At 43.7% G+C, this 13,146-nt stretch overlaps 1 protein-coding gene across 2 annotated transcripts in view; it reads right to left on the reverse strand.

The window, feature by feature from the left end:
- Positions 1-3,986: 3,986 nt before the first annotated feature.
- BRF1 (BRF1 RNA polymerase III transcription initiation factor subunit) overlaps positions 3,987-13,146 on the reverse strand; it is a 572,778-nt gene continuing 563,618 nt past the window's right edge. For both annotated transcript variants that reach the window (XM_029598099.1, XM_029598098.1), the window contains exon 18: positions 3,987-4,567. In XM_029598099.1, the coding sequence (XP_029453959.1) occupies positions 4,527-4,567 (41 nt within the window). In that variant the 3' untranslated portion in view covers positions 3,987-4,526. The remainder of the gene's footprint in view (positions 4,568-13,146) is intronic.

The raw sequence follows: 13,146 nt of genomic DNA on the forward strand, positions 1-13,146 counted from the left end.
TTCAGCGTCTACTCCAGCCTTATTCTAGATGCAGGAGGAAGGCTCCGTAGAGGCGTCCATATAGGCATCCTTAGAGACGTCTTGTAGAGGCGTCCATGCCTCTGCTGGACCCCGGAGCCTCAGGACGCCTAGCGGACGCCCATGTCCGGAGCCTCAGAGACGTTCAGTTTAACCCTAGCCTGGCGGCTCCCATCTCTCCGGCGTCCATAGAGGAGTCCATGTCCGGAGCCTCAGAGATGCCCAGAGATGGATGGTACAGTTGAACCGAAACAGAACACATAACTCCTCCGGTCTTGCTGCTGGGTTCTCCGTTCTTGCTGCTGGGCTCCCCTGTTCGCCTCTCCAATCTGCCGAGCATTTCAAGCATTTCTCAATCGAGCATTTCTCATTCTGCTTCTCAACCGAATGAAAATATCACCAGAGCCAGTATATACATGTTGTCCATGGCACTGTCCAGTACGAAGCTGACTGAACACCACACTAATGCCAGGGACAGGGTAGGTGGTAAATATTCAGGTTAAAGACGCGGTAAATAAGCTGGTTAAAAGGGTGATAATTTAGGCGCACGTTACTGTATCGGAGGGAATAGCTAATCCAATCATTAACATATCATATACATGCAGCGGGCAGAAACGGATATGCGTCCTTTTCGGCAAGCGGTAAGGGCGTGTAAAAGCAGATACTGAATTGCGGGTACGCCTTACGCGTCCAAAACGTGCGTACAAAGTGGGTTAAAAACTGGGTAACCATGGTCGCGCTTTACTGTATCGGCCCGTTGGTTAGGTAAGTCAGCTCCTTCATTATTGACTGATAAAGAATTGTTTGGATATCCTGTGACGGTATATAATGAGGTCCAAGATCTGGGGATAATATTAGATTCTAGCCTTTCATTTAAGGCTCAAATTGCTCATGTAGCCAAGGTATCCTCCTTCAAATTAAGAACGATATGTCTTTTAAAAAGTATGCTAGCTGATGAAGATTTTAGAACCGTAGATCAGGTGGTGGTTTTAAGCCAATTGGATTGTTGAATCTGCTCTATTTAGGGTTATCTAAGAGACTTACTAAATTATTTGAATACAAAATGCTGCTATATGGGTAATATTTGGTTTACCAAGGGGCTCAATAATGACACCATATTGGATGAAATTACATTGGTTGCCAGTAGAGGAAAATATTTGTTTTAAAACTCTGACTATGGCACATATAACCTTGTATTTGAAAAATTGTTTATCAGATAGACTGCAATGGTTCAATCCAGCACTTACCCTACATTCAGCAAGATGCGCAGATCCAGGCCAGCCAACCTCATGTCGTTAATATTTGCAATAGTCACACCCACAACCCCCACCACCACCCAGCAAGGAGTCGTGAAACTGAGCCCCTGACACCAACCAGCAAGGAGCGTCATGCAGGACAACTGCACCCAAATGTCCCGCCCCAATTCAGCCCTGACACCTATCGGGTCATCACACCATTCAGCACCGCGCTGAACCTCCATCAGCTCGGGCAACCCGCCCTCTGCTGTGACAACATCACCCCGAAATAACCAAACTATCAACATACAAGAAATATGAGGGTGGTTGGGATGGAAGCTTCTATCAGAGCAACGGCAGGCAAGGGTTGCTGGCTGTTACTCTGATGCTAACCCCCAGTCTAGCTCCTCCCCGACTGACGTCCCAGGCCCCGGGGAACCAATAGGTTCCCGGCTCACCCCGAGGCGCGAAGGCCCCCTTTCGCGCCAGACTGCCGATCCTCCCCACCTTTTGCGGGTGCCGGCGTGATTCGTGCCTGGCACCCACATTACTCCGGGCACCTCGATATTTTATCGGGTGCCCTTCTCTTCTTTCCACATCCAACACGATAAGTCTCCCTCTATGGCTGTTATTGTTAAATTTCAAAATTCTGTCAAAATGAATGAACTTATCTTAAAAATGCATGTGTTATTTCAGCTCTTTCCACAGGCAGCATGAAATAAATCTTCCACTACAATATTATGATGATAAGTTATAAAGACTCTGCTGTTAAACTCTTCCAGCAGGGCCCAATTTTTGCCCTGCTGGCAGCATCAGGGAACAAAAATAATAAAAAAAAAAAGCTACATTAACGTGTTGCTTAAAAGCTATACTATATTGTTTTAACCCTTTTCACCATCATTACTAGACTCTCTTACTTCAAAATCAATCATTTTCGGTGACCATCTATTGCACAGCATTAACGACAGGAAGAACATGGCATCTTCAAGCTTTATACAAATTCTCAATTCAAAAACCACCAATCATCATTTGGCCTTCTTTGACCTACAAAGATGTTGACCAATCTGGGTTAAGAACATTTTTGCTCTCCAAAGAATAACCCATTCATAATATTACAGTGGAAGATTAATTTCATGCTGCCTGTGGAAAGAACTGGGATAACATGTATTTTTAAGAATTTAATTCATTTTGACAGTATTTGTAAATAATGTCAACAGCAGAGCCATAGAGAAAGATATGTTGTGCTGTTTGTAGAAAGAACAATGAGAACATATGGAATTTTAAGAGAAATGTATTGATTTTTTTATTACACTTTGGAAACAGAGGTTTTTTGACTAATGATTGTTGGAAGCTATTACGGCTGGACACTTAAGTCTGAGGCAGTCTAAAGTCTTTTCCTCTCATATAAAATTTTTAATCTTCAGAGTTTCTCTCACTGTTTGATAATACAGACTTGGTGAAAAGCCTTGCTAAAGTGAGGATCTGGATTTGATACCAGTGTTACAAATGCCAAGTTCTATCTACTGCCTGTAAAAAAGGTCATATACGCCAAGCTCCACTAAATAACCAGACTCAATAATGCAATACCTCTTTCTGTGATAAATGTTTGTTGGAGTAGTGGGGAGGGGGAAGGAAACAAAGCCTCACTCAAGGCAATGCAGCAACACAAGTTCTTTTTAAGCACCCAATTTATTGGTTTCTTAAACGTGTATCAATGGCAGGTAAAACCTTTTTTATATTGAACTAAAATATATTAGTGAGAACATTTCAAGAGTGACAAATTCTTTGTCCGGGCCGCCCGAGATGAGCTGAACACGATGCTGTCTGAACGTGTAAGTGCATTCTGGGCTGCGTTACACAGTAGTGTTTGTTTTCAAGTTTGCAAAGAACTATGAACTGAAAGGATGGCTGGGTGGGTTTCTTTTAATAAGAGTGATTCTGTTGGAAGGCTTCTTTTAAGCATACCATTTTTACTTTGAAGAAATGACCTACTTTCCATTTTGAAACTAAATTTCTAAGTCAGTGGTCATGGAAGGTGGCAAACAGATTATGAAAAAGCCTAAGGAATCATAATCCATGTCACCCACACAGTACAGTGGACCCTCACCCTATTTTGTCTTTGTACTGACACTGATAAACCAGGGTAGCAATTAGTAAAAACATTTTTTTTTTTAAATATTCACTAGGACCTGGTCTGAAACAGCTCATTTTTTTTTCAGACCAACAAACACCTGTTAAGTGGTCACAGCTATTCAAATCAGGTGAAAAATGTACCCTACTTGAAAATGAAACTAATACCATAACTACTTTCATTAAAAAAAACATTAACTATATCGAGAGCACAATCCTGTTACCATGTGCCTCCCCTCTCTATACACACATATCCATATATCTATAGCTACCTATCTATACATACACACGCACACACATATATATTAAAAGCCCCATTATCTGGCATGCAACCAACCAGCATCCAGCAACTCGGCCTTCTTTTATGCTGCCAAGAAGGTTTAAATCAACATTAGGGAGCAAAGTAGCTTTTCTCTGCTCCTCGCACTCCTGCATCACCCCTCCCCCCTCCTGGTCCCTGCAGGCTGCTCACAGATAAGGGCATATCCAATTACCCTAACAGGCATGAACTATTCCTCATGCCTGCTGAATAATGGGGCTTTTGCTGTATAAGGAAACCTACAACTCTAGGATTCATGTAAAAAGTACAGTACTGCTATACAGTTTCCTGTGAAGAAATTGCTTTATTAAACAAAAAAGGATGGGGAAGTTCTCTGATTACAAAAGTGTACAGCCACACACATTACGGAGTATAAATATAACATGTATTAGCTTATAACTGCATGAATATTCCTGGTGCATTCTGATGATGTAGGGGAGACATCTGCTTATTTTATAATCTATTTATATTTTCTCTTTTCCCCAACATGCCTGCACAGCACCAGAAACAAGACAGAAAGCTGTCACACACACAGACAGAGCTTCTTTTATGTACTCTTCCCAGGAAATATTACTTGTAATTCTGTTACAAAAACATGATTAAAAAAAAAAATCAAGTACTACAAAGCTAACCCTTATTTCTGGGTTATAGAGGTCAATATAAAATGACCAACATTAACAGAAAACAAAACTCTCCTTACAGAAGTCAGGATTTTTCACATAAGTTTGCTGATCACAGAACAGCTTTCACTATTCACATATTTACAAGATCATGTATCAGAAAATGAGTTATATTACAAAGTCCTTTGTTAGAAAAGAAAAATACTAGTAGCCATCATCATCATCATCCAAATCGCAGCCATAATCTGAAATATAAATATAGAAAAAAAAGTCAAAATACAAGCTGAGGTGTAAGCAGAGATGATGTAACATGTCACCATATAAAGCAGCATCCCAAAATAGCCGAGCAGAAGCAGGCTGTGCTGAAATATAGTTCTATTATGTACCTCCAAGATATTCTGCAGGGCTAAATTTTAGATAACAGATTATTCCATCTCTGTTTCAGAAGAAAGTTCTAGATCCTACGCTCTTGGCTGGTTATAGTCTCCTCCCCAGTCCTTACCAGGAAATGCACTCATATAATCCAGATACCTCGCCTTCATCTAACAAGGGCTAGGAAGGGGTTAAGTCAGGCACTAGAGGGAAAAAAGCATTCCTGGTGCATCAGGAAAACATGCAAGAAGTTTCTTTTGTGAAGTCATTTTAACCTCAGGAGGATGTACAGAGTTTCATCAAATATAAGCTGTAACAATGTATAGGACATACACATTTGATTTTTGTGCTAATTCATTAACTAAAATGATGCTCTGTTATACACAGCATAGCTCTATGATCCATATGCCGTCCTGTAATGTATGCAGTATGATGAGATTTGTTAGAATTTTTTTATATTCTGAAATGTTAAACTGAGCCTGAGACTCTTAGGCTTGGCTATTCTGAGATGTTGCTTAAAAGGAAGAGCTGTTAAATTACATTTTATAAACAGAACCAAAATGCATGGGGAAATTGCTACATACATAATCATTTAAAAAAATAAAATAAACCCAGTCACATAATGAACTTTGAACTAATCAATAGCAGAAAACAACAAACTTGCTCAGATAAAGAACAAGACAGGCAGGACAGTTTTTTCTCTGCTTTTGTAGGAGACATGGTTGTTGCTTTTTGGCTCAAGCAGAGGTTGGAGATACTACAGAGTTTGTGATCACAAACCCAGGGAATTCTGAAGGGAGCGTAGTCATTGCATAATAGTGACCACTATTGGGTCAGATTCAAAATAGATAAGTACATGATTCTGAAACAAGGCATGGTTTGTGGCCGCTGGATAAGGGCTCCACTGAGAGTGGCGCAGTGGGGTAGGAGGTAAAGCAAAATTGCTTACCTTGTAATAGGTGTTATCCCAGGACAGCAGAATGTAGTCCTCACATATGGGTGACGTCACTGACGGAGCCCTATTGCGGGAAAACTTTCTGTCAAAGTTTCTAGAAACTTTTGACTGGCCCTGTGAGGCCACTGAGCATGGCCAGCATGCCATGATATTCTCTGCCACAGGGGTCTCTCTCTAGTCTCGTATGTAGCAATAAGCTTTAGCCAAAAATAAAATAATAAAAGGTAACATAACCAACTCCGCGGGGTGGCGGGTGGGTTTCGTGAGGACTACATCCTGCTGTCCTGGGATAACACCTATTACAAGGTAAGCAATTTTGCTTTATCCCAGGATAAGCAGGATGCTAGTCTTCACATATGGGTGATTAGCAAGCTAGAGGCTGAGTCATTTTGTAGTGAAGCAACAGTGAAGTATTGTTGTTGAAAATGAGACAGCCGAAGATCACAGCATGTTGGATGTAGAAGGAGTTGGGATTATACTGGAAACAAGTTCTTTAAGACAGATTGTCCATAGGCTGAATCTTGTCGTCCTTCTTTGTCTAAACAATAATGAGCAGCAAAGGTGTGAAGAGAACTCCATGTTGCTGCTTTACATATGTCAAGGATTGGCACTGAACAATAGTGTGCTACTGAGGTTGACATTGCCCTTACTGAATGTGCTTTTACTCGCCCTTGGAGAGGAAGGCCTGCTTTTTCATAGCAAAACTGTATGCAATCTGCTAACCAGTTGGATAGAGTTTGTTTACCCACTGCTTTTCCTGGTTGGTTTGGATCATAAGATACAAAGTGCTGAGTGGATGTCCTGTGGACTGCAGTGCGGTCTAAGTAGAATGCCAGTGCACGCTTACAGTCCAAGGTATGCAAAGCCCGTTCTCCTTCGTGAGAATGGGGCCTTGGAAAGAATGTGGGTAAAACTATGGACTGGTTCAAGTGGAATTCCGTAACTACTTTGGGAAGGAATTTTGGATGTGTACGGAGAATCACTCTGTCATGTAGGAATTTTGTATAGGGTGAGTACGTGACAAGTGCTTGCAGCTCACTAACCCTTCTAGCTGATGTAATGGCTATGAGGAAGATAGTCTTCCATGTGAGAAATTTTACATCACAGGAATTCATGGGTTCGAAAGGAGAACGCATGAGTCTTGTTAAGACCAGATTCAGGTCCCATTCTGTGACTGGTGGCCGAATTGGTGGTTTAAGTTGAGTTAAATCTCTCATAAACCTGCTGACAAGCGGTTGTATGGATATTGGTGCATCTCCCATCTTGTTATGGTAAGCTGAGATTGCACTTAAATGTACTCTTACAGATGAAGTCTGGAGACCAGAGTCTGAAAGATGGTATAAGTAGTCTAACAGAGAAGTTGTGGGGCAGGAGAAAGGGTCAATACTCTTTTGGCTGCACCACAAAGTAAACCTTTTCCATTTTGAAGAATAGTTCTTTCATGTTGAAGGTTTACGTGAAGCTGTAAGCACTTGAGATACACTGGTTGAAAGTTTGAGTGGTTATAGAATCAAGCTTTCAACATCCATGCTGTCAGGGATAGGGATTGAAGGTTTGGATGGCGCAACCGACACTGATCCTGAGTTAGGAGAGTGGGAGCTGCACCCTGGCGAATGGGTTCTCTGATCAAGAGGTCTAGAAGTGTGGGAAACCATACTTGTCAAGGCCAATACGGAGCTATGAGTATCATGGACCCCTTGTCCTGTTGCAGCTTAACCAGAGTTTTGGTTATGAGTGGTATCGAAGGATACGCATATAGAAGGCCTGAGGACCAAGGGCGAGCAAAGGCGTCCTTGGCTAGCTGGTTTTTCTGTTTGTGTAGAGAACAGAATCTGTCCACTTTGTGATTCAGTTGTGACGCAAAGAGGTCTATTGTTGGTTGCCCCCAACGTTGAAACATCCTGGTCGCTACTAAGGGATCCAGGGACCACTCGTGTGGTTGGAACTGACGACTGAGTTGATCTGCCACTACGTTGTGAATGCCTGCCAGATAAGTGGCCCAGTGTGTTAGGGCCCAGTTCCAAATCTGTGCAGCTTCTTGACAAAGGAGATACAAGCCCGTACCTCCCTGTTTGTTGATGTACCACATGGCTACTGTGTTGTCCGTTTGGATTATAACAGTCTTGTGTAAAAGGCAATCTTTGAACGCATGCAGCGCATAATGCATAGCTCGAAGTTCCAGGAACTTGATTTGAAATGTTGCTTCGAGTTTTGTCCAAGTACCTTGGGTTTGGAGATTGTTTATGTGAGCTCCCCAACCCAAGGTGGATGCATCTGTAGTTAAAGTTAACTGTGGGACTTGTTGGAAGGGAAGGCCCTTGCGAAATTGTCCTTGTTCGCCCACCAAAGTAGAGATGAACGTAGTTGGTGGGTTCCTTGAATTGGAGAGGACAGTGGTTGAATGGCTTGGATCCATTGTGATCTTAAAGTCCATTGGGTTACTCTCATGGCGAGCCTTGCCATAGGAGTGACATGAACTGTGGAGGCCATATGGCCTAGTAAGGTTAGAAACTGATGAGCTGTTGCTTGTTTCTTTGAGTGAATCGAGTTTGCCAGTAGGGAAAGTGTTTCTGCCCAATCTCCGGGTAGAAAAGCCTTTGAGATGATGGTGTTCAATTCTGCTCCGATTAATTGAAGCAGATGAGACGGAATGAGATGAGACTTTTGATAATTGATGAGAAAGCCCATGGAGTGTAGTAGAGTAATTGTTCGACTGAGAGAAGTTAGAGCTCCTTGTTGAGATTGACTTCTGATGAGCCAGTCGTCTAAATAGGGAAAGACATGGACACTTTCCTTGTGCAAGTGTGCTACTATTACTGCTAGACATTTTGTGAATACTCTGGGAGCAGAGGCAAGTCTGAATGGTAGTACTCTATACTGGAAATGTTGATGACCCACCATGAAGCGCAAATACTTGCGATGAGGAGGGAATATTGGTATGTGAGCGTAAGCGCCTTGAAGATCCAGAGAACAAAGCCAATCTCCTGTTTGAAGAAGGGGAAGCATGATGCCTAGAGATACCATCCTGAACTTTTCTTTTTTCAGAAACTTGTTGAGATTTCTGAGGTCTAGGATGGGGCATAGGCCTCTGGTTTTCTTTGAAATGAGGAAATAACGGGAATAGAATCCTCTGCCCTGCTGAGTCCAGAGCACTGGCTCTACAGCCCTGGCTTTCAGAAGGGTGGATAATTCTACTTGCAATTGTAGTATGTGATTTTCACTGAGAGAGAGAGGTCTCGGAGGAGAATCTGTTGGAATTGAGAGGAAATTGAGTTGGTAACCTCGAAATATTATTTCCAGAACCCATTGGTTGGTTGTTATTTGAACCCAATGGTTGTAAAAGGAGGATACTCGACCTCCTACCGGAAGCTCTGGATGAGGCGTGGAGAGATGGCTGTGTTCCCTGGAAATGGCCTCAAAAGCCAGCAGCCGGACCAGTCTGTGGTGGAGGTTGAGGCCTGGATGGTCTAGCTTGTCTGGGCTGAGGCCTTTGTTGTGGTCTAGAAGACCTGCTTCTAGATGTAGGGGGGTAATATCGCCTCTGTCTATAGAAAGATCTTCTAGAATCCTTCCTTTGAGGCCTACGAGGTGGCTGTGAAGGTGGATCTTACGGGATCAATGATAATTGTTTTAGGGTCTCTGTATGCTCTTTTAACTGAGCAACTGCATCCTGTACCTTAGATCCGAACAGATTGTCACCAAGACATGGGAGATCTACGAGCTTATCTTGGACTTCAGGCCTGAGGTCCGAGGCTTTAAGCCATGCCCAACGTCTGGCACTGATACCCGATGCAGCCACTCTGGAAGCCATCTCAAAACCATCATAGACCGCACGGACCTCGTGTTTGCCTGCTTCTAGCCCTTTATGAATGATCACTTGGGCTGCTTCCTGATGTTGTGATGGAAGTGATGGAATAAAGTCCTGCATTTGTTTCCACAAATCCCTTTGGTACTGGATCATGTACAGTTGATATGAAGATATCCTGGAATTTAACATGGCCCCTTGATAGACTTTGCGTCCCAGGGAATCCAGAAATCTATGATCTTTCCCTGGGGGATTTGAGGAATGTGGTTGAATCCTCTTGGACTTCTTTTGGGCAGATTCTACCACAACTGACTGGTGGGGAAGCTGTGATTTTTGGTAGCCAGGAGCAGACTGCACCAAATATGTAGTGTCCATTCTTTTGTTAACAGCTGGCACTGAACATGGATGTTCCCAAATCCGCTGTTGTAATTGCAAAAGAACCTCATGGATTGGTATGGCTACCACTTGTTTTGGAGGGTCTACGAATTGAAGAACCTCCAATGTCTGTTGCTTTATAACCTGCTCTGTTTGTAAGGTGAATGGAATGGTGTCAGCCATTTCCTGGATAAAAGTTGTGAAAGAGAAATCTTCTGGTGGAGATTTCTTCCTTGGATCAGGTGGGGAAGGATCTGACATGAATCCTTCTGAAGAAGTATCTGAGTGGGTGTCACTCCAGGTATCATTTGGATCCTGTTCTGGAGAGATTGTGGAAGTTCTAGGCGGTCTAGGAATTCCTGAGGGACCTAGTTGTGGATCTTCCAAGGGTGAATCCTCCAAGTGTGGTATCACAGGTTTGGAAGGGAGAGCACCGACCACCTCATCGAATCTCTTCATCAGAAGTTGGTAGAGTGCCATTTCTGGACGTCCCAGGTCCCCGGAAGTAAATGGCATCGATGGTGACTGTGGTGGAATCGACGATGGCGTCGGTATCTTTGGTGGTCTTGCTGGAATCACCTTAACTGGAACCGTAGAAGGTGATGGCAGCGATGGAATCATCGGTATCGGTAAGGGTACCGGCATCGACGGGGTCGTCTGCTTCGGTGGAATTACCGGCATCAGTGAATGCACCGGGATCGGTGACGGCACCGGCATCGGCGAAGTTGCCGGAATAGGTGTTTGTTCTTTTAGGGCCTGGAGCACCGCTTGTCTGATAAAATCGGACAATTCCTGCGATACAGTCTGTGAAGTCAGAGCGACTGTACGCGGTGGCGGTATAGGCTTCAATACGACGTCCGCAGAGCCCTGTGGAGGTTCGATCGATGCTGGTATAGGCCCCGGCGCTGAAGGTAGCGGAGTTTCCTGAGATTTCTGCCGTTTAGCAGTCGGTTCCCCCGGGGAGAGGGACGTCACTGGAGTCGATGCATGTTGATGCCGTTGTCAATGTTTTGTTCGATGCTCGATGACTGACCTTATCGATGCCGTCGGATGATTGCCCGATCCTTCTAGGCGACGTTTTTTCAATAAAACTCGCTTTGTAACACCCACTAGAGACGACTTCATTGATGTTGAAGGAGAAGGAAGGAGCTGAAGGTGGAAGAGATGTTCCATCTTCTCCTGACGAAGATTTCTTCTTTAGGAGTCATCTCTGCACATTGAGGGCAGGATGAAACATCGTGTTTGTCTCCTAAACAGACAACACACTCGAGGTGTGGATCTGTTATAGACATTGTTCTATTGCAAACTGGACATTTTTTTTAAACCGGAAGCCATTTTCTGTAGACAGCCGTCGATGAAAATGGGAAAAACGGGAATGAGAAAAAGTTTTTACTAAAAGTAAAAATGAGACTAAGTTTACTCACCGGCCGGTGGAAAACTGAGAGAGATCTCCTATGTGAGAAAATTTCTTGAGAAATCGATGACTTTCCAGTCAGATATAATGTGAGGAAAACTCACAAGGCTCCTGATCCGCGATGCTTACAGCAGTGCGGAAAAACGAAGACTAGAGAGAGACCCCTGTGGCAGAGAATATCATGGCATGCTGGGCATGCTCAGTGGCCTCACAGGGCCAGTCAAAAGTTTCTAGAAACTTTGACAGAAAGTTTTCCCGCAATAGGGCTCCGTCAGTGACGTCACCCATATGTGAGGACTAGCATCCTGCTTGTCCTGGGATAAAAAAATGTTAGGGGAAGCCCAAGGAGAAAAGTAAAACAACATATTTATAATATTCTTTAATGCACTAGCAAATTAGTTAAACAATATGCTTTTAAGCCCACCATGGGCCTTTGTATATAACACATTAATGTGGTTTAGCACATACATTAATTTTAAACACATCTTTAGTACATCAGCTTCTGATGAGACAAAAAAGCATGTTTAACTAACAGCATGTTAAATGTCAACATGCCCTCATATGCTAAAAGGGCACATAGCATGCTAATGAATAACTTCATTAGCCATTAGATGCTATGTACTAAGGACCCCTGAGAAAAAATGAAAAAGAAAAATGCTAAAAAATCACTTAAATTTAACATCTATTAGGCTACAGCATTGGCACATTGATCTGGCATGCTCGTAGTTTACTACTAAAGGATGCTATCTATGTCTTTGGGTTTTGCCTAGTGTACATGTTTAGAAAAGACCATCTCCTGATTCTTTCTCCCATCTTAATCTGCTAAAAAATACATTTCCCATATCCTGATGATATCGTCTACCTCAGTCTGCCAACCACCACCATACCCACCCACAATCTCTCTATGACACCCTGATGCACATAAAAGGAAGCCTCCAATCTCCCTCCCACTCCAATCAACAAAACAAAAGCCACCCCATCCCCCAAACCCTTAATATCTCCCACAAAGATTAATCTCAAGTCAAGAGAAGGCAATAGTCTTATCTCCTACTGATTCCCTTAGGAAGGGAAGCCTGAAACAAAAACATCAGGCTCTAGGAGGGAGTAGATTTGGGTTCTAAAGCTCAGAGATTCCACAGGACAGACTGGCTGAACCTCCTGTTGCATCAGCAGTCCCTGTCCAAACAGTAGTGCGATGTGAGTAGGCGGAGATAATCTCTGTGTTGCAGCTCTGCAGATCTCCTCCATAGAAACCGATCTTAGGTGAGCCACTGACACACTGCCATGGTGTTGCATTCGTGCCTGCTTTCGCCCTCGCTCCACCCTCTCTACCTGTGTGGCGACTCCCTCCGTGCCTGATGGACGGCTTGATGCCGCGGCGTCTCCATGCCGCTTCTCCCTAGCATCCCCGGGCCAGCTTGACGCTGCGGATCCGCCATGTTCCTGATGACTTAGGTCGTGCGCGCAATCCGAAGTATATTCCAGCAAGGGCGCGAACCTCAGGGGCATCCCCTGTATTGACGTCATCCGCTTCCAACATAAAAGGTCTTTATTTTTGCTAACAGATCAAGTTAGCAAGGACTCTGATTGGACTAGCTTCATTTGTCCAGGACTACTTTGCACCCAAAGAATTGCTTGCGGGATTTCCATTGGACCCGCTTCACTCTTGCAACATTGCCTCTGCGGACCTACCAGGTGTACCCGCTCCTTGGGGGCCTCATTCTCTTTCTCTATTTCAGATTACAGAAAGGAACCGGTACTCGCTCCTCGAGGGCCCGTGTTCCCAAACTTTCTGAAGACTCTCCATTGCCTGGAAGCGATCGCAAGAGACAGACATTGAGAGTTCTTATTTCAGATTACAGAAAGGAACCAGTACTCGCTCCTCGAGGGCCTATCTGAAGAC

The sequence above is a fragment of the Rhinatrema bivittatum genome, chromosome 4 (genome assembly GCF_901001135.1).
Source record: "Rhinatrema bivittatum chromosome 4, aRhiBiv1.1, whole genome shotgun sequence".
In the NCBI taxonomy this organism is placed as follows: domain Eukaryota; kingdom Metazoa; phylum Chordata; class Amphibia; order Gymnophiona; family Rhinatrematidae; genus Rhinatrema; species Rhinatrema bivittatum.